At 40.9% G+C, this 22481-nt stretch overlaps 2 protein-coding genes across 2 annotated transcripts in view; one reads left to right on the top strand and one right to left on the bottom strand.

The window, feature by feature from the left end:
* abcc3 (ATP-binding cassette, sub-family C (CFTR/MRP), member 3) overlaps positions 1 to 16345 on the bottom strand; it is a 65592-nt gene extending 49247 nt beyond the window's left edge. The window contains exons 1-2 of the mRNA XM_080747897.1: positions 16224 to 16345; positions 6 to 182 (exon numbers count right to left, since the gene is read on the bottom strand). Of these exons, the coding sequence (XP_080604023.1) occupies positions 6 to 182; positions 16224 to 16259 (213 nt within the window). The 5' untranslated portion in view covers positions 16260 to 16345. The remainder of the gene's footprint in view (positions 1 to 5; positions 183 to 16223) is intronic.
* A 264-nt stretch (positions 16346 to 16609) lies between these two features.
* radil2b (Ras association and DIL domains 2b) overlaps positions 16610 to 22481 on the top strand; it is a gene marked incomplete at its 5' end in the record, with an annotated part of 29432 nt that continues 23560 nt past the window's right edge. Inside the window, 3 exons of the mRNA XM_080747323.1 lie at positions 16610 to 16686; positions 19490 to 19579; positions 21424 to 21623. Coding sequence (XP_080603449.1) covers positions 16610 to 16686; positions 19490 to 19579; positions 21424 to 21623 — 367 coding nt within the window. The remainder of the gene's footprint in view (positions 16687 to 19489; positions 19580 to 21423; positions 21624 to 22481) is intronic.

The raw sequence follows: 22481 nt of genomic DNA, 5'->3' as shown, positions 1-22481 counted from the left end.
CTCACCGTTTTGAATCGGTTCAACACAGACATCATGATGTAGCCTCTTTTATTCCTCTGGAGATAGAAGAGGTAGATGGGGCTGACGGCCCACAGATAAATGCAGGGCAACCATGCCAGTACAGACATCTGGAAACATGTGGACAGGTCAGGCTTCTCCGTGTGGATTGTCTGGTTGGCTACCTGTAGGGACAGACAAGTAGGTGATATGTTGAGATTGGTAGGGCTGTCACCATCATGACAATTTAGTTGACGATTAATTGCCATACATACTGTATATATATATATACACTGTATAGAAATAATTTGATATTCTGATCATTTTATCCAGTTGTTTTTATAGAGAGTAATGGAAACGTTTTAACAATCATGCAAAAATAATTGCTATAAGTTCAAATAATTGCGAACAGGCGATTCATTGTGACAGGCCTAGAGAGGAGTCAACAAGACAAAGATCAGACAGACATCTCTGAAAAACACATTCATTGCTATAGTGAAGCGGAGCGTTTATGACGTTCGAAAGATGCCATCAGTTTTTCTGGAATCTTGCAGAGCAAGGTCAACCAACCCTAAGCGCAGTGTGTTTTTTTGTGTTTTCCGTTTATTTGCTTTTATCCTCTTGTCTTTTAATCTTTTCTTTTAACCTCTTCTGTGAAGCACATTGAACTGCACTTGATATATTATAATGTGCTATATACAGTTTGAATGATTGACTGAAAGCTATACAAAATTATATATAAACAGGGCTAATCCCATCATCAACAACCACAAAGGTTAGTGTCCGCCAGCTTTTGGAAGACAATATAAAGTGTATGTAGCAAGTGCCATTGACTTGAAGCTTTCTTAGTTTCCCTGTTTAGCATTTTCCTCCTGACCAATACATATTATTAAAAATGGAACATTTCAATTAAATGTTTGCAGTAGTTGATCTGTGAGACTAAAATACATGTCTCTTCCCGGCTCAGCCCCCAGAAACTTGAGCTCGGTGGTCCACTCAATGCAATGTTTGGACACCTTGTCGTGCATTATCACAAGTACACGGTGACCACTTACTTACCAAAGGGGGGGGGGAGAAAAGAGGCAGTGTTTATATTTTTAAAGCCATCTTGTCTTGGTAACCAGTTTCTAGTCCAACAAACAACAGCTAGTTTGTTTATTACTGTTGTGGTTACACATGCGGTTTAATTAACATGAGCATTGATTTTACGTCAGACACTTTCATCATTCATTAAACATTTATTGCAATGATATTGCATTCGGTTTGGTGGTACTGTATGACTCCTGTGATACTACGGATTATCTGTGCAAGCATGTCATAGAATCTGAGATCACCATCCCCAGAATGGAAGCATAAACATCACATTGAACCCTTCAAGGGCATAAGTTAAGATACACAGATATGACATAAAGAAAATTAACTAAATGCCAAAGGGAGGAGGAGGGAGTTTTAACACAGACAGGCTGCAGGAATGGTGCGGTGAACCAAATGCTAAGCATTTAGTATGCAGAGTGAATAGTGTTCTGTTAGTTGTTAGCAAGAATGAATGAATCGAATTTGTGTGAGGCTGAATGTGGAATACTGCCTACAACTGCGGGTGCATGGATGTATTAACACACTGAATGAGAATGAAGGGAGAGTGAGCCGGTGTGGAGAACCGCCTGACTGCCTGAACTATGATGATGCTCGATATGTTCCATATTTGTATCATTTATTATTAAACTGTACCAGTTTAAATGATTAAGTAAAAGTTGAACAGGTGTGAATTAATAATGAACAACGCCTCAATACATTTCAACTATTGCAGCTATATACTGTATGAAAAGATAAACGCTCTGCATGAAAACAAAAATGACTGAACTACATGATAAAGCACGCCATGTGTCCTTTCAAATTACAAATGGTAAACCATGAACGGGCTTAACTCGCATCAAACGTATGAAAAGAAGCTATGTGTGGCAGTGAGTAACACACCCAGTTTAATAATACTGTGCAGTGAGAAAAAAAAGAAGAAAAAAAAGCAAATTTCTGGTGTTGCCAAATGTGAAAACTCACTCATCTACTTTTCTGGAACAGTTATACATGTTTACTGTAACATCTCTTTTATCTTCCCTCCTAATCCACACACAAGATACAACAATTAATCAAACTAATCAATTTAATTGATTATTACTAGAAAATCGCGGCCGCGTCATATCTAGAAATCGCACGCTTCGCGTGCTCACATGCACACACGCACAACTGCTCCAAGCCATGTTGCCCACAAAAGCACTGTTTCTTCATGTATTTTGTGTGTGTGTGTGTGTGTGTGTGTGTGTGTGTGTGTGTGTCGTAATGTCTGCACTACACTGTTCCTGCCACCAGGGGACACAGTAGGCCTACTACACTCGTAAGTACACTGCAGCGTGGAACCATTTGTAAGTCTGTGTTTCGGCCGGAAGGTTTATAATGGACGTACTATGATGTAATTCGCGTCATAGCATTAAATTATTGTTTTGTTTAATTGTCCATCGTGCAAGTCCAATACGTTCAGGGAAAGCAGCTAGGAATGTAGGGGGGAAATGCAGCGATGTATGTGTGAAAGGAGGAATCTGTAGAAGTAGTGGTGTGAGAGTCTATCAATGACATGCTTAAACAACACCAGGAGCTGGCCTGTCTATTATAGTAGAAAGATAATAAGCCACTTTAATAACATTCATAGTTTTGGGGGATATAAGAGTGTTAATTAAACTGTGTTAATACACACAGTTGAATTAACCACTTAAAGTTGTACTATGTAACTTTTTTTATAAAACAAATCTTAAAATTCTCCTAACTATTAAATCACAAAAGTTTTAGAAGATCCGCGCCGTGAATTTCAGCCTGTAAAGCCTTCTCTATATGTAAACTGAGATCCTTGCCGTGGACCGGATCTCGCGCCAAAATTGCGTCATCACACTACCGGCCAATCACAGCGAGGGTTATACAACTGCCGGCCAATCACAGCGCATCTTGAAGTGGGGTCGCTATGGCAGCCATATTTGTTGTCGCCCGTTTGTACCATCCCTTCTCTAGGTAATTTCGCCTACCAGGCAGGGTGAAGGAGTCCGTATCTCTGGAATTACTGAACGCACAGGAACAAGGGACCCCTTAAAAGATAGATCTCAGCGAGGTGGAGGCAGACGCGGGGGTCTGAAGGTACGAAAAACGGACGAAAGACGCGGACGCGACCGCGGTTTGCTATAGGGCTAATGACCACTAGTTGGGCAACTTACACAGTATGGCTTTAAGCCCCAGCATCCCCAGTATTCCGTATTCTGGGGGAAACCTTTGCTGAAAATAGCAGATCGACAAGCTCGCACCACGGCGACACGTTGTTGTGAGCTTGTCGATCGGCTATTTCCAGCCAAGACATTTAATGTAGAGTGGAAGTCTAGAGCCCTGAGGGACATCGCTCAACCATATAGGGTTTAAGTGGTTAACACGATATATTTAGAATTGTACATCTCAGAATCAGAGATGGCTTGAGTATCTTTAATTACTTTAGGGCTCCTCCTCTGTTGCTGGGAGATCAAATTTCACATCGGCAAGTAATTGAGTAAATAACTTTATCTTCCAACACAAGATAAGCTGTCACCCGGCCTACAGGATGTGTAGTGTGGCTCTGAAGAATGAATTTGTCCCCAGATCTCACTCTTGCGCCAGACAGAAAGACCTGCAATAGAGTCTTTTGAAGGTCTTTCAATCAGGCGGACAGGGATTTGAGGGTTTTGAGGTTATAATTTCTTTGAGGTTAGGGTTTGGCCGGGTTAAGGTTAGGGTTAGGTTTAGGCATAGTGAAGTTAAATTAAAGTGAAGTTAAATGTTCACATTTAGACGGAATCAAACCAAGTCCCAGATGCCAGGGCTGAACCCTCGTCCTGACCAGTGATTTAAAGTAACAGAGTAGATTTAATTAAGCACCTCTGTACTTAAATATACTTTGGAGGTATTTGTACTTCACTTGAGTAATTCCAATTTCCTATTCGGATCAAAATATTGCACTTTTATTCCACTACATTTATTTGAACACTTATAATTACTAGTTACTTTGTAGATTTTGATTATTGTTACAAAAGATGCATTAATCACTTCAACCCTATACATTTCGGTCATTTGAAAATAGACGATCTACAAGCTCACAATGTGTCGCTATTTATTGGGTTTGGGACATTCATTTACGAAAAACAAGTTACATTAAGATATACAGGTGATAAGAGGTTTCTGTCGACAGCAACAATATGCAATGTGGCCCCCTGGAGTGAGTGTGGAGTGAGTGTGTACTGGCAGATATAAAGGGTTGGAAAGAAGCCAGAGATTTTGTAACCTATGCAATGACAACAGAGTCGGGAATGAGTACCATTTACTGTTTGAGTGTAAGAACCTTACTATTTTGAATCTCAGACAAAAATACTTGCCAAAGTACTATACAACCCATCCATCTATGTGGAAACTGATTGTATTACTACAAGCTGAAAAGGCAAAAGTTATATGTAAATTGGGAGCTTTCCTAAAGAACACCTTGCCCTTGTTCAAATAATGTGTCATGCCCGCTTTTCTGCTACGTCTGTTTGAATATTATTGTAATGTTTGTAATGTTTTGTATACTTTGTATTTATGTATATAATATGAGCTGTGCTCCATACCATGTGATCATGGTCGTGAGCTAAATAAATGATGATGGTGATGATGATGGAAATATAGTGTGGCCCTCTCCATCAGAGTTGCCCACTCCTGCTTTACATCTATGACCGTGATCATGTTCAAAGGTACTGTATTTTTGCTGCTAAAAAGAATGAAATTAAAACAGGCTGAGGGTTAGGGTTAGCAATCTCATGTAAACGTGTGATTGACATTTTGGCCACGGCTAAGACAGCGGTAAATATATTTCCATGGACAAACAGTTATAGGCCCACCCACTGAAGAGACGAGAAGATAAACACAGCTGCTAGCTTGTAGATATCTGTCATACAACATACACACACCCATTGGCATCTGTGGATGTGGATGGGTATGGGCGTATGTGGAAATGTATGGCAGTGGGGTTGTTGTTTGTTGTGTGTGTGTATAGTATGGTCTAGCCCTATGGCGGTTGCGCCAGCTGTTACAATATCATCTCTCTTGACGTCAGATATCGTAACACTGTCCCATGTATCCTGAGATTTAAGGGGGTGGGGCTGCAACCGTGTTCTCTTCAGATTACTCTCAGGGCATGGGATAATTTGATTCTTGAGATTTTTCTTTTTTTCCACTTATGTCATACGCGGATACTTATTTGTCTGAGGTTTCCACCCAGAAGAAACGAAAATGGATACACTCAGTGTCCGTGAATGACTGGACAGAAAATGTAATAAGCATTTACAATTAACCCAAACATAATGTAATTATTTGTATTTTCTCTTTTAGGCTTGGGGGAAGCCTAGGGCCGGAGCCTCCATTCCTCCAAATTAAGCCTGGCAATCCAAGATAATGGAGTTACGCAAATGGCCAAAAGGCTCTAATATACAGTATGTACATTAGTACTACTAGTAGCCATCCTTGACTTCCAGTCCACATCCTGATGAGTGGGGGAGAAAAGTGACTTGTACTGTACAGTGCAAGTAGCTAAGTAGTAAGTGCCAGCCTGCCAGGTCAAAAATAATACACAAACTAAATAAAATTAAATAATGATTGCACTCTCTGAAAAATTCAGCAATTATTCAAAACACAAGTGTTCACAAAAGGTAAAAGGCACATAAATCATACATATTATGTAGTAATAGTATATTAGGGATGCCCCGATCGCGTTTTTTTGCTCCCGATCCCGATCAAATATTTTTGCTCCTGATTCGATCCCAATCCTTCTCGATCCGATCTTTCGGCAATACATTAAGGAAAAAGAAAAGAAAAATGCTTTTATGTTGTCCCTTAAGTTTTTTTTTTTTTTAATAACAGTATCCATTCTATCTAAGCTTCTGTTTTCACTTAGTGCAGCATTGTATCAAAACAAATTAAAAATAAAGCTCATCAGCTTATATATTTTTTAAATATATAAAGACAAGGTGTTTCCCGATCTTTTTCTCCCGATTCCAATCTTTTGAAATCGGCCCGATCTCTCCCGATCCCGATCTGGGCATCCCTAATTTATATCCCTCAAATCTCTTTTGATGGATAAATATCCATCAATACATTTCAGGTGTATTTGTATTTGTGAATCTGTCTGTCTGTCTGTCTGTCCGTCCGTCCGTCCGTCTCTCTGTTCAATTTATGCCCAATTATTTATGTCATTCGTTTTTGCCCAAATACATGATCAATATGACGTTACTGCCCTGAGCGGGGAATGGCGGTATCCCGCTATTAAGGACAAAGAAGGGATCAGCCGACCCATATATGGAGCTCTACACAGCTCCAGACTGGCCTTTAAGTACCCTGACAACAGGTAGGCTATTGTACTGCACTAGTCATGAGTAAAGCTTATGGGGACATTTCTATTAGACATCATTAAAATATCTGATTCAACCCCACTATTGGAAATACTGTAACACAGGGGTCTTCAACAGGGGGTCCGGGACCCCTAGGGGGTTCTTAGAGTTACTACAGGGGGGCCTCCAAATCTTTGTGTGATAGAATCATTCTTTTAAATTAAAAAATTGAATCCTTGCATCCCTATTCCGTGGAGAACTTTAGCCAAAAATAGCAGATCTACAAGCTCTCAACGCCTTGCAGCGTGAGGCGTTGAGAGCTTGTAGATCGGCTATTTTCGGCAAATAGCTTTGGTGTAGAGGTAAAAAAGAGCAGACCAAGTAAATAGTGTTAGGTCAAGTTTACAAAATATATGGTTAAATGTCTGAAAATACACATTAACATGAATTCAACATAAACTGATGACAGTGCTGTCAAACAAGTCTATGAATCTATCTGTGAAATCAATGAAAATCTGGATCACACATTTATACAATATGTAGAAGGGGTCCCTGCTTCATCTCTCTCTCAGCTAAGGGGTCCTTGGCTTGAAAACCTTGAAGACCCCTGATGTAACATAGTAGGACTTTGAAGATTTATCCTATTCTCATTATTTATCCTTCAACTACTTCGGCGCCTACCATACCTGGTAACAGAACAGTTTGATCAAGTGTGATGTTGGTGACCAACAAGACATGAGGAGTTAAAGGATTATAGTTGAATATATTACAAGGCTATTAAGTCAATTTTCCAGTGTTAGTGCTTTATTGGGCCAGTTTTTAAATATCTTACACAATACAAAACCGCTGGCAAAGTACAGTGCATTAATGTATTCGGCACCATCAGATGAGAATAAATGGGTCCTTTGCATAATAAGGACAACAGTGGCTCATGCTGCAGTAGGAGAGGCTTCTAATCCTTCACCGCTCTCTGGTGAGAAAGTCATCTCTACAGTCACTTTGTATTCTAGGCAAGGGAAATTGCAGACACAGGCAGACTGCTGTAGGGAAAGACAACTGAGTGGACACTGGGACTGGGTCGGTACTCGGTGGTGAAACACGAACATTCAAGAACTAACAAAAATAGTCAAAAACGGTACAAGATTGCAATGTGTTGTGAGCTACTGAGCTTGTAGATTGTCTATTCTCACTATTTGTGTGTACAACAAAAGGGCTTAAGTTATTACGCTTCTAAAATTGATAATGTGCGATGACTGCATAGTGCATGAAGTCTTTCTTTAAATGTCAAGAAAACAATGTATAGGTGCTTAAATATAAAATATAAAATATATTTAGAAGACTGTGCCAATGTACCGTTATTTTTACAAATAGTACAATTTATGTCTACTCTAGTCTAAAATTGCCTTTTTTTGCACTAAAGAATGCTTGCACAAGCTCAACTCCCTCACAATTTTATCGTGGAAGACACAGGTGGTGGTTTCAACTCAGGCATAAATCACAGCAAATGCCTGATAAATGTTTGAGTGCACAGAGACAAGTGTTTAGATAATGGCCAGCAGCTGACAAAAAGATACATGTACACACGCTAACTGAACTATTTGAACATTTTAGGAGGATGCAACCGCATATAATATATTTTATAGCTCACAACACGGCACTTGCAAGCAAACAGATGACACAGACCACTTATTATGGGAAGGAAAAGTCATTAAAAAGGTCAAAAGAAAGCAGACGTTTAGAAAGGCAGAGAAATTGCCATCATTTCAAGTTGCTACAGTTCTCCACTAAATGCATTATGTATACGCTCTTGTATTTCTCACTCATGAAGTGCTATCGACAGCACTAAGAGCTGAAATCTGATACAAAGAATGTTGAGAAGCTGCATTACATCAATCAACTAGACAATTCTCTTGCAATGATAAAAGACCCTGATATAATTTTGCCTAATCCCTTTGATGTCTGATGATGAACTGAAGCTAATTAGTCTATTTTCATTTCCGCTCAAGCGCTCATAATCAAGTAATGAATCCTGTTACACAGTGGGATTGTCGCATAGCACCTAGCAAGTAGCAAGTCAGGGCCACAAGACCAAAAATAAACGTGGGGAAGCAGGCAAGCAGCATTTTGTTTTATGCACCACAAATCTGGAACAAACTCACAGAAAACTGCAGGTTTGCTGCCACTCTTATTTCTTTTAAAACACAGCTAAAGACCTTTCTGTCTTTTCTGTTTGATTGAGTTATTTTTTCTCTCTTTTCATTTATCTTCTGCACTAATAATATATATATAATTGTATAATTGTGTTTCTGTTGCTTCATGTTCTGTGTAAATCACATTGAATTTTCTTGTTGTTTATATAAATAAAATCGCCTTGCCGAGTACAAGTGTTTTTTAAGCAAATATATCCAAATCACATCTCAGTCTGACTTTGTTGGTGGCAGTGAAGGTTGTGAAAGAAAGAAAAAACCCGGTGGATTGCATAGTTGCACGGGATTTGGTCCAATTCCATCTGGCCATGTTCCCAGTTAGAAAATACTAGGCCTATAGATACTGTATACTGTACTATATACAATGGGAAAAAAGTCATCAGGAAATAAAACACTAGCCGAGTGTACACTGCACACTGTACATTCTCTGTTATTGAGCGGTGGTCACAACGCTCCTATACGTGGCCGTGTGTGTGGGTCTGTCTGTCTGTCTGTCTGTCTGTCTGTCTCCGTGTCCGTAGCCTGCAGTTACCTTTTCTGACCACACATGTTAAGGGAGGGGCGCTGTTGCACACACACACACACACACACACACACACACACACACACACACACACACACACACACACACACACACACACACACACACACACACACACACACACACACACACACACACACACAAGTGTGATTTTTATTGTATAGCATGTGTGTGAAAGTCACATTGCGTTGTAAGCATTTCTAAATTTAGATTAACCTGAAATTTGTTGTTCATTTTTAACGTTTTAGAAAAGAACTGACAAAGCACATTAGTGAACATTCTTTTTTGTTGAACTAATGAAATAAAGATATGAAATTGAACCACGTCAGTTCATGTAGATCTGCTACTGTATTTTTTATGTTTTTTAATCCTGAAAAGTAACAGTTTTGGACATAATGAGGTTTCCCCGTGACAAGAGACATTATGCTTTCTGTGATGGCATCGTTCTCCGTCTCTATTCCTTTCTCTCAAATAGCATTACTGTTGCTATGATTACTGTGTTGTCATTGGACAAGACATTTGCAACATGAAAATTCATACAGTACACTTCATGAGCAAGAAAAGGCTAAAAAATAATGTTTATTTAAAAAAATAAGTGTATCTAAATACACTTATTTGTTTGGGGTCATTTAATGAAATTGCATTAATTAAATTTAAATTATTTTATTTTTTTAAAACATGGCCCCCTCACATTTTAGGAGGGCAGCGCAAGTAACCAGCACACCAAGGACAGGTGTTTTTGATGAATCCATCATGATTAAAATAGCTTGGAGTTACAATGGGTTTGTTTGTATAAGAAAGGGGCGTGTTATTATAGCACTGATTAAATGTGATAAACAATAGTTGGAGGTTTCAAACTGGAGAAATCTCACAAAGCAAAGAAACTAGTCAAACAATTATATAAGGTCTGTTCTCCAATTGTCAATCGTCGAAAAATATATTTTGAGCACTGTCAGGAAGAATGATTTTTAGCTTTTGATGTCTGCCAAATATTTGTATAGGCCTAGTAATAGCTTTTACAGTATATGCAAAGTGTGTATTTCTTAATTGGGGCTGAACCCATTGTACTAGCCTAGCACAGCTAAACAATCCACCCATGTTAAAACAAGGTGGGGATGGTCCAGTTTTTTTATCCTGCTGTTCACTTCTATATTACACTGTTGTACTATGCTTTCTGTAGTCGCGGCATCATTGCAAATGAGGGCTCTGCCCTAAATGTATTTCCAAGAAAATAAATAAAGGTTGAATGAAATGAATGAATGAAAGCCACCCAAGACCCAACCCAAGCCAGTTCTGAACAAAAGGGAAACATTTGGACAAACACCTCACACCTGTTCTACGGAGGAGTGGTAGTGATACTAATCTCATTAATATTGAGAATGATATAGGCCTATACCTTAAGCAAGAATGACAGACTCGACGTTAGTGGCAACAATCCAGTCAATGACAGATGACTGACTGGTGCCACATGAAAGCCTATTTTCAAAGTCACAATGACGCAAATGAATTTGCCCTCATTCAATTGTGAAGCAAATGTATGTACATACTGTGGCAAATCGTAACACTGTACTCTTAATACGGAGAACTAATTTTGACCATATCTTTTTCCCAGCACAACAAAACACCAATGATACCAAAGAAAAAATCACACCCGTGTGAAGTGGAGCTGTGTGTGTGTGTGTGTGTGTGTGTGTGTGTGTGTGTGTGTGTGTGGATCATGTGTACCGATTTTTGTGACATTTGAAGAAAATATGTAGGAAAAGGAGCAAAAAGTGTGTTTTGGAGAAATTTCAAGATGGCGGAAAATCTATCATGGCGGGAGATGCGTCATGACCCAAGGAATCCAGGGAAAAAATACTTTTAATTTTCCGACCTACGGTTCAAGAGTTACAGGCCAAAACGTAAAGTGGGGTGTTATGGCGCCACCATGCGGCCAAATGACACAATTATTTTTTATTTAATCCTTGAAATCATTATGAACCTCCTCTCCAAGTCTTGAAACTCTAGCCCCTATGGTTTGCGAGAGACAAATAATTGAATGTGAGTTTTTGCGATTCCCATTATAAGTCAATGGGGAAAATTAATTCACTAATAAATTAATATCAATTAAACTATAGAACCTTTCTCTTAGAAAAGTAATAGCCCACGATTCCCGAGTAAGGCGGTCGATTTGACATATGGCGCGAGTGTGTGGTGGCAAAACTGTGGGACTAGTGGCGTGCCGAAGTTTAGGAAGTTCAGGCTACATACACACAGACACACAGACAGACAGACAGACACACAGACCCACACAGCCACGTATAGGGAGCCTGTGCTTCACACAGCTCCAAAAACATGATGTATTGTAAGCAACTCCTTGGAGAATGTTGTGTTATTGTGGGCTCGCCAGTACCTGGCGAGCACACTTTAGATATTGTCATTATTTATTTATTTATTTATCTAGTAAGTAGACGGGATTTTCGGTTCCTTTCTACTCCTACATACTTAGTGAGAAAATGAAAATAAAAACATCAATGTGTTCAGTTTACAGTGGCGAAGTGTGCTATTATTTTTTATAGCAATCGGCCAAATGGTGGCGCTGTAGGAAGCCTTCGAAAGTGCGAACTTTGAACAGGTATAGCTCATGCTGTGTTATACATACAGCCATGAAACCTGTATACACTTATGCGTCTCCTCATGCCGAACAACTTTTACCCTCTAACTTTTGACCTCTGACCTTTAGGTCTCCCACAATTCGGAATTATATGAAAAACAGTAAAAATCTATCTCCTCCTGGGATTTTCGCGTCAAGTGCACAAAACTTTTTTCACATGAACTTTGAACCTATATCTACACAGGCTATGTGGTGAGAAGTTTGTACGTTAAAAAATGATTTTTCAATAATTCAATTTATATTGCGGTTTTATGCAAATTATTCTTCGGCCTTTAAATCATACATGCAAAGTTACACGTTCATGGCATTTGGCAAAGATGTGGAGGGTTAGTCAAAGTATCACTGAAACCAATTTTATTCCAATCGGCCAAAGGGGGGCGCTATACGAAGCGTCTGAAAATTCAAACTTCAAACGGGCATAAGTCATGACTCGTTTTGTTTGAAGACATGCAACTTGTTACACGCGTGCTTTGACTCAAGCGGAAGACATCTGTGTCGTTGTTAAGTAAGCTCCGCCCTTCAATTTTCCGCCATTTTGAGCAGTTTGTAAAACGCGTAAACCCGCTTTTATTCTGGAACTTTCGCGTCACGTGCACAAAACTTTTTTTACGTGAACTTTGGACCGATATCTAAAGATCTGTCAGATCGGATTTCTTTAACATTGAAACATGCTTTTTTAAATAATTCAAACAATATTGCATTTTTATGCAAATTATTCTTCTGCCTCTAAAACATACAAGCAAAGTCACATTTTCATGACAAAATAGTGTAGAGGGTTAGTTCAAATATCACTGAAACCAATCTTACCCCAAATGGCCAAAGGGGGGCGCTATATAATTTTGAGCAGTTTGTAAAACGCTTAAACCCGTTTTTATTCTAGGATTTTTTTTGTAATTTGCATGAAACATTCTACACGCAATCTAAGGACCTTTATCTAACATGCCTATGAAGTGCACACAAAAAAATTATAAAATAATAATAATAAATATAGCTGCAAGCAGCGATAAAGTGTCCAAAGCCAAAAACACCTCAAATCATGAACACAGCCTGGGATGTGCGTGAAATCTTGCAAGCACATTCCCAATAGGTCAAGGAACAGATACCAACCTTCTCACATTGGCCTGTTATAGCGCCACCAGCGGGTCAACTTTTGCATAACACATTTTTGGAACAAAATGGACCAATCTTTGACGTCAGTAACGTCAAAGAGAGCACTGCCTGCGATCTTGACATTTTGTGCTTTTATAGCCATTGTTTTCTGGCTTGAAGCGAGCCCACAATTGTTTCGAAGGAACAATATTTTTCTAGTTTTAAAAGCTCCTCCATACAACTATCACAGTTTCTCGTTCTGATAAAAGGAACTTGATTGCTTAGCATCAATGAAGGCAAAAGAATGCTGTTCAACTACAAAAGTCAAACAACATCAATGAACATTAACATACAGTGCAGGTAGAGTGGGAGCCTGGGAGCTGGGGGGTGACATTTCTCTGAGCTTTTGTCATGAAGTGCTCAGGGGCTTCTGAGACTACTTGGGCTACAGCATGGTCGCCATCTGGTCGTTGCTACACCCACAGCTTTTGAGTTGTGGGAGACAGACTATACTGTTAAGGCTGTCTGCAGGAGGTGAGGAACTGCTGTTGGCCATATTTGACTGTGATGTGGCTTTAGGTTGTACATGTCCTTTGAACTGACTGTGGTCATGTGTCGTCAGTATGCTCTTCTGTGATTTTTCTTTCTTTTCTTTTTTTTGTCACTGGCAAGTTCGGTTCACTATCTTGCTTGATGAGGGAAATGCTCCAGATTTTAACTTTGTGTCTGTCACCAGAAAAATGTTACACACTCATTGGTGCAATGGTGGATATGGTTATGATTTTTAGGAGTTTGGCACCATTATAAATCTAGGCTTATGGGCAACAACCACCAACACCCAATAAAACTAAACCAGAGGAAGTGCCAAGAGCTACACAAAGTGTGAGATTCATGGTTCACAGATGTTGAAGCCAAAATAGTTTTTTTTTTTTTTTATTATTTTCTTTTTTTTACGTGGTATAAGACTTGTTTAAGTTTTGGGATATTCATTTGTCATGCCACAAAAGTTAACATGTTGGTGATGATGGGTCATCTCGCAGATCAAGTGATAAACAGACAGGTATGTTTAGGAGGACCATAATTGTTCTTATATAAAAATGTTATAATATAGGCCATGTTATAAAAATTAAGAGACACAAAAACAATAGGCTACTGCACGAGTACTACAGCAAGCAAAAACTGTTTTACACAGCCTCCTTGATGTTACAGATCTCATACAGTACAATATATACCTCTTTTACAGAAATGTGATATGCCTTAAGCTCAGAAACCCTTCTCGCCCTGAAGTGAAATCAGGAATTTCACAACTCTCATTTCCTGAATCTTTGTGAGCTTAGCAGTCGAAAGTAAACACTCCATTTTGGGAAAAAATGTCCAAATGAAACCACAATGAACAGTACTGTACTTCCATGTTTTATCTCTCAATTTACCACAAATCTGACTTCTGAATAAGGTCAAATTAGGTGATGTTGTAGACTTATTATATGTATATTTTGTGTATTCTGCTTCTGAATGAGCTGCATTCATGTCAACAAAGTTGATATACTGGATAATAATGGATGTGGACACATTTAAAGGTTTGACACACCTGCTGTGAGAAGAGTTGTGGAGGCATAGATTAGTTATCACCACAAATAAATAGCCAGGCTACTTTCCTATAGTATTGACGAATAGTGAATAGTAGCATTCCCAAGCATAGTCACCGCACCACAAACTAACCTAAGTTCACAATCATGTTCTTTTATCATGGCTTTAAACTTGAAATAATCAGTTTGTCCTTTGATTAAAGACACCTTCCTCCACACATGCGGACTGGTTTGAGTCCTGCCTTCTGCACCGCCTTCTGTACCGATCCTACACATTCTCCCAGCATCCCCACTCTGTCTCAACAAAGGAAAAGAAGTGCAACCAGGAAGTGGATTAGCCACACTCCACTCTGCTAAATTCAAAAGAATAGCAGCCTGAATAATGAGTCATCACTGTTTTGATTTCCAAGCATCACAGTGACTTCAACATTTTTATTTTCTGTTTTTAGTCTGTCTGTGTGTGTCTTGGCTTAAAACAATGTACCTAAGATGATTCGTTTTCTGAAATACAGCTCTGAGAATCACGAAAAGAATACAAAGCGTGCATATTTTATTAAGGCAATTATGCCTAATCTGAACCGTCAGCTGGTGGGGCTCCTGAATATTGCAATGAATTAGACTAATTAGAGCAGGGTTGAGTTGTCAGGGAGGTTCCTGATCCAACAGAAAACTAAACACACCACTAGGGTAGCAGGAAGGGTGGACAGTGGACACCAAAACATTATTTGCTGGGCACCTTGGAAGAGTTGGCACTCGGGAAATGTGGGCACTTTGTGGGGCAAAGAGCGGGAGATGGTGAAGAGTGGGCACCAGAACAACTGGGCACTAGGAAGAGTGGGCACCAGGAGGACTGGGCACCAGGACAACTGGGCACTAGGAAGAGTGGGCACTGGGCACTATGGAAATGTGTGGGCACTTTGGGGGGAGAAGAGTTGGCACCAGGAAGAGTAGGCACCTTTGCCAACCTTTCCAACTAGGCCTACTACTACTGACTGAATTTAGACATGAGCAATACAACAGCTTTAGATTACCTCAATTAAACCCGAGAGTCGAGAGACTCGAGACATTATTGGAATTTGGAATACCCAGGATTCCTGGGCTCTCTTTGGGTTTGTCCACCTTTTCTACTACCTGCATGGGCCAGGAAGTACAAAAGGTGGACAAAACCAAAGAGAGCCCAACCCAACTCTGAGGGTCCTGTCGACGGTGGTCTCCACAGAATGGCTTCATTAATCCTTACGTGAGGAATGAGGATTAAGTACTATTTGTAAAACAAGATGTGGACAAGATAACGCTTCAGTCTCTTGACTTGTTTCACAAGTAAAAGCATTTAAAAGTCAATTGAAATCACTCGCGTAGCTGAACTGACCTCACATTGGCTGCAACAGCCAACAGCCATAATGTAAAAGTTAGGAATTAAAAGGGTTGTTATAGACTTATTAGCCTACCATCTCAGGGAAACAGTTCAGAACAGATTTTAACAGTGAATTCACAATGCATTTTTCACGGACTTTCCGTTTAGTTGTTTCAAAAAGCCAGGCGTTGCCAGGTGACAACTGTACAAAATCGGGAAAGGGACAACATGAAATGCGAGAAGAAGAAGAAGGGAAAAAAGGTGACAAAGAATTACATCGTCATTAAGAAGAATTCATCTTGACTACTATGCACAGGGGAGCTGACCACATCCACAAGTGTGACCCCCCCAGACCACCAGGACTGTAGCCTACATACCCAGAACGGGAGCTTTGGTCCGCATAGCCGCTCCATCTCCGTGGGGGATCGATCTTTTCCTGCTTCTGACAGGTCGTTCCCTTTCTTCTTCCACCACTATGTTTAGTCCTTCGCATACAGACTTGTTTCTCACATGCCAACCTCACGTGTAAACGAACGGAGCCGTGGTGACTGAGGCACAGCAGGCACTTTAAACAACAGCCAGTCTCCAATCCTTCACTCTTTTCGCCCGTCCGCGGTCAGTAGTAGAAACACACACTCTTCCGTTGCAGAAGTCATCCATCCGGAGGTTGTCATGATGGAGAGACGGCCCCGCCCACCACACCGTAGGCCCCGCCTTTACTCACACACACGCACGCACGCGCACACAAATACAACAATCACACATGCTTTGGGCGTATGGGCGCGCCGTGCCACAGATTTTCTTCTCGGTCAGAGACCTCAGAGACCTCAGATTCCAGAGGTATTCATATCACGGCTAGTTCCTGATATAAAAATCACTCCCAGTGTGAAAAGAGCGGTGCTACTATGAGTTAATTGTATTAAGTGTCCCGCTAAGCTTGGCCAATGGCAATGAGCCAAGTGTGGGAGTGCATGGGACAAATTGGGACTTTACATAGGCCTGCCAGCCCTACATAGATACATAGATACATACATATATGTATCAGTGCCCCGCTAAGCTTGGCAAATGGCAATGAGCCAAGTGTGGGAGTGCATGGGACAATGCATGGGACAGACATACAGGCCTTCTGCCCTACATACTGTAGATACATAGATACATACATAGATACATACAATATACACACACACACACACACGCACACACGCACGCACGCACGCGCGCACACACACACACACACACACATACATACATACATATACATCGGGATTTTATCTTACAGGTCTATTCTTTGGTTTCCTGGCTTGAATTCTATAATCCACCTGTCCTTACTACTTGTAGCCTAATAACAAAAGCAGCAATAACACTTGCTCAAACTTACTAGAGTGACTGACCTTGACGTTGGTCCAGGAATTTAAAAGGGCAAAGGACGCCATCTAGTGGTTAATTACATCACTGTGGTAGTATAAAGCACACACACACACACACACACACACACACACGCACGCACGCACGCACGCACGCACGCACGCGCGCACGCACACACACACACACACACACACACACACACACACACACACACACACACACACACAGGCTTGCATTAATCTACTAAGACGCCTCAGGGCGACAGTTCTGGCCATCTGGCCAGTGATGTATATCGGACCAGTACCCATATATGGAGACCCCTGCATGATAGTCAACAATGTTATGTCAAAACTTGACCATATATGGACATTACCAAATATGGGCATTCCCAGATATGTCCTTAATATTGATGACATTGGGACAGGGATGGTATGGGCAAAAATCGTATGTTAATAAGCCAAGAAGGGCCTTGGCAAGTTAGGGCCTGGGTTTGATGCCTGGGGATCTCCATATATGGGCATAAGGGGGTACCCTAACTGGCCTAACAGGGCATCATTTCGGGGAAGGTAGGGTGTAAATCATGCAGAGTAAAGCAGGCTCTTGAGCCTGGGATTGATGAGATCAGAAATCTCCATATATGGTCATAAAAGGGATTTTGTTTCTGTGAATGCCCATAAATGGACTTTTTATTTTATTTTATCCTTTATTAATAAATGGGCATAAAAGGGATTCTGGGGAATACCCATATGGACTTTTACATAGGTGATGTCACCTGTGATATCACCTGTGATGTCACAGTGATGTGTCAAGGGAACCAACCCATAGACTGTAAAAATGTGTGTAGGCCCCCACACACACACACACACACACACACACACACACACACACACACACACACACACACACACACACACACACACACACACACACACACACACACACACAAACACACACACACACACACACACACACACACACACACACACACACGGAGACAAGCTGTGACATTTCTCATGGTAAACTGCGATCTTCGGTCGCAACCATAATAAGTGAAGGCCCCTTGGCTGATTCAAGGGGCTTCATTTATTCTCTACCCCTAACCCAAACAACCTCAATATAGCCTATTGAAAGCTATAATTTTACCTCTCGACCAATCTATGTCCTCCTAATTATTTTTCCTCATCTCATCTCATCTCATCTCATGCACCGTCCACATCAACATATTTCAGTTCCAACCGGGCAGGCTCAGCTCAATTAAGCGTCTCACTTGGCAAAATAATTCTGAAATCTATGATTGATTCAGCCAGAAGATGGAGCTATATGCCCCGGGATGTTAAACAAGTTCGTTTGGTCTGAGAGAGTCTTCACGGCGCACGGGAATGGGAGGGCAGTTTTTGAGTTTTATTTCCACGAGTTGACCCTTTTTTCCCAGAGAGGATATCGTTTCATGATGTTCGTGTTCCCATAAGTCCACGTAGGAGACCTTGACAATGAAATATTTCATTCAACGGGTCTGCGGTGCTGTGGTGGGTGTGAGCTTGGCATCTCCAAGCAGTTGCGCTCTCTCGCCACACATCTGTAAAGTGGGTCCGCGTCAGTCTTGAATTTGGGGGAAAAAAATTAATACAGAAAAAAAAGAAGGAAAGAAAAAAAAATGTAGGCTATGACTGGCTCTACAGTAGACTAGGCCTATATATTATTTCCTACAGTAGCCTAACTAAACTGTGTAACAATAACGTTTTATTTTAAATAGCCTACAACCAGTTAAGAGAGAGTTTGGGGTAAAATGTTAAACCATTTGTAAGCTTTCTGGCTTTAGAGTGTTGGAATTTTGTTAGCACTTATTCCGCGAGTCAGTGCTGTAACAGTAGGCTAGATTCAAGCTGTAACTTGAAGCCGGTTGTTGGAACTCCGAACGGTTTGACTTTCAACAGTTAGGCTACAACAGCTGTATGGGAGCTTGAACATCTGCACCACATGTTCTGGTATGCGTCTGTGACGGGCTGTCATGTGTAAACTGAACCAGCCCACTAGAGCCCAGCGGTTTCGTCAATTCAATGAAAGTTGCCTTCTCTACGATGAATCAGAGCAGGCTGTGCAGACCATCTAGCCTACATATCCAATGGATGGTGATGGGAGTTTTTCGTTGATGTTCAAAAAGTAACTTTAAGTAAGCAGAGCTGCAGCTTTTTGGAAACAATACCAAGCCTCGAGTCGGGGGAAAGGTAATGAATTTCATCAGGCTATCCCCGGAGGATCTTACATCTCTCCCACCCAGACCGGCTGCGTCTTCACCGGTGCGTCTACCTGCAGCCACCGCCAAGAAACGATTCAAGCTGGGAAGGAAGACAAGTGATGGCTCGCAGCAGTAAGTAGCCTATTTAGGACATTTTACAGAACTTAATTTGCAATTTTCCCGACCTGTAGTGTAGTAGGCTAATAGCAAGAATATTTCTGAGTAGTACATGCATGCGTTTGCAACATTTTGCAATTCTTCTTTTTTTAAAGGAGCTGTGTAAAACATCCTGCTTCATCCATCCTGCAATTAGTTATGTTTTGTAGGCTTTAATGCTTTTGAAAATATTGCATACAAAAAATTCACAAACAAACTGATATCTGATATAAGTAGACACATCTCACAACCAGGGGACAAGTCAGAGCTTGTAGATGGGAGAAAGAATTAAGTGGAGATGGAAATAGGAAGAGAGGAATGATGCTATAGACCAGGGAACCCCACACTTTTTTTTACTTGAGAGCTACTTTTAAAATTACCAGCTCAACATGATCTACCCACGCCACCCAAACAAAACAAAAACCTGAGGGGTCTCTTTGGAACAGCAGCACTGGCGTTACATATAAGACAAACACACTTTGAAATGGGTAATAGTGGGGGGAAAAGTCTTCATCCCATTCTGTATGGAAGTAGTAGGTTTTGGGGTTCTTTGTAACGCTACTGACTCTTGACAACAAAGCATTGCATTGGGAGGTTTGTCATACTTTAGAAGCAGTGAAGGGAGCTGACAGGCACTTGTTGATGTCAATCAATCAATCAAGTCACCTTAATCCAAGTGACAGATGCCAAAAAGAGGAATTTCTAGGGTCATGTCATGTGGTCTACCTGCAGCCTTTGTGATCTACTGGTAGATCACCATCTACCTTTTGGGCACCCCTGCTATAGACTAATAAACCAGGCCAATATAAAAATATAATTATTGTCTGATGTTTGTTTATTTATGTCCACAGTAGGCTAACTATACTGAACAATAAGAAATGGCGATTTCTTTTCTTTTTTGGGGGGTTTAGGGGTCTATTCATCATGCACTGCACAGCAACAAAGATCTAATGAAAATACTGCAGTAGGTACAGTATTTAAATCATTGGCAGCCAAAGTTCAACTACATGTTATTCAACTCCTCCCCAGCACTTTGCAGGACAGACCAGTCATTTTTGGAGGCACTCTCATTGTTTTTCTATCATTACTGAAAGGCCCAGAGTGCATTAGCTATACTAATGGTATTAATCTAAAATCTGAAGTCTTTTATATCCAAGTGGTGGTGCAACTACAGAGAGCCTTTGAACCATTGTGATAAGCAGCTTAAGGAGGTTGGTCTGAGCTAGGCAAAACAACACTTTATTATTTTATTATTCATTAATGAACTGAAAGAGCTGAGCGAGGTACTGTACGGCATGGATACGGCAGCATTGTTTCGGTGTTAGAAACGTAAGTATGTGCCTTCTTGATTTACTTGATTTATAAGCCTTCTGGTCAGAAATGTGTTAATGTGTATAGCTGTAGCTGTAGCTGATAGGGATAACTTCAGCTGCTGATGCCTTTGTAGATATAGGATGTTTTCAGTTTCCGGGGACACTACTAGTCACGTAGTATTTATGATTCACTTCATCTTTATTACTTGTTCTCTCTCATTCAGTTACAACTTTTACAATATTTTCCCCTTATTATGTCAACTCTTTTGTCCTTCCCTGTTTCCTTACTGTCCATACTGCAGTCTAAAGTTATCCTTGAACCAAAAAGTGCTAATTACTTCTTGTCTTCACTTTTCCTTCTAACATCTCCCACCCCTCAAATATTTCGTCTTCTTCGGGTCTCTTTCCTGATCTTTTGTTTTGTTTTTGTTTTTTGTTTTTCATTTATTTATCCCTTCTCCATCCCTAATCTCTCCTCCCTCCTCATCCTTCTCCAACCCTTCCCAGGTCAGGCTCCTCCGGGTCATCCACCAGGTCAGTGGAGAGTGTGGGCGTGGCCATCCGACAGCCCAGCAAGAGTCACATCCGTCGTCATACCAACCGCCTGTCTGGTGTCTTCCTGCGTGGCCCGGCTTCCAGCCCCAGTCTGACAGCCCTGACCGGAGGCCTGAGGTCATCGCTGTCCGGCCAGTCCCAGAAGGGCAGCAGTATGTCCGTGGCTCACAGAACACTGTTTCTCAAACACCGGGTCCAGGGCCCACCAGACCCCAGGTCCAAATCAGGGGTCATCAATATTTTTTATTTGCAAGGACCACCTTAACTCTGAGAGTTTGGTTCCATTTGTACACTTACAGACCTGTTATGGTCATTCAGTGCTACCGTGTATCTCTCTATGTGTTTCTGGTAATAAATTGTAATATTGTATGTCTGTGGCAAAAATGGAATTTTAACAAAAATGTCCACCACAAGCCAGCATGGCGATAATCTCTCAAGAACAGATGAAAAGGAACAAAACAGAGAGGGCACTGTTTTTCCCCTCCCAGCAAAGCACGTCAGGACCTGGACCAATCAGTGACGTCTCGATTGGGGCCAGATCACAGCCCATATGGGGAGATCTTGACGTCATTACCAACGAAAGTGTGAACGACACATTTCAGGGATTTGAACGAATCGTTCACGAGTCTCACTAATGATTCGATTCTTACTGTATGAACAAATTACTCATGAACGACACATCACTAATTCTGGGACATATCTAACTAGTTATGATATTTATCTGGTCTAGAATATCACCTGATTTCAACCAACATAAATCCTGTCAAACAAAAAAGTCCATATGACGTCCTGGTAATGACGTCAAGATCATCCCCATATGGGCTGTGATCTGGCCCCAATCGAGACGTCTGAGATTGGTTCAGGTCCTGACTGTGCTTGCTGGGCTTTCTTTGACAATGGCTAGGCAAATTGGCATGGCGATGACCCCTGGTCCAATTGGACACTCTTACAATGTAGGCATTTAGCAGATGCTCTTATCCAGAGCGACCTACAATAAAGGTAAACACATG

The sequence above is a fragment of the Nannobrachium achirus genome, assembly GCF_963921795.1.
Source record: "Nannobrachium achirus genome assembly, chromosome: 18".
NCBI lineage: Eukaryota > Metazoa > Chordata > Actinopteri > Myctophiformes > Myctophidae > Nannobrachium > Nannobrachium achirus.
Note: the sequence above shows the minus strand (reverse complement) of the source record. Positions and strands in the feature narration are given on the sequence as shown.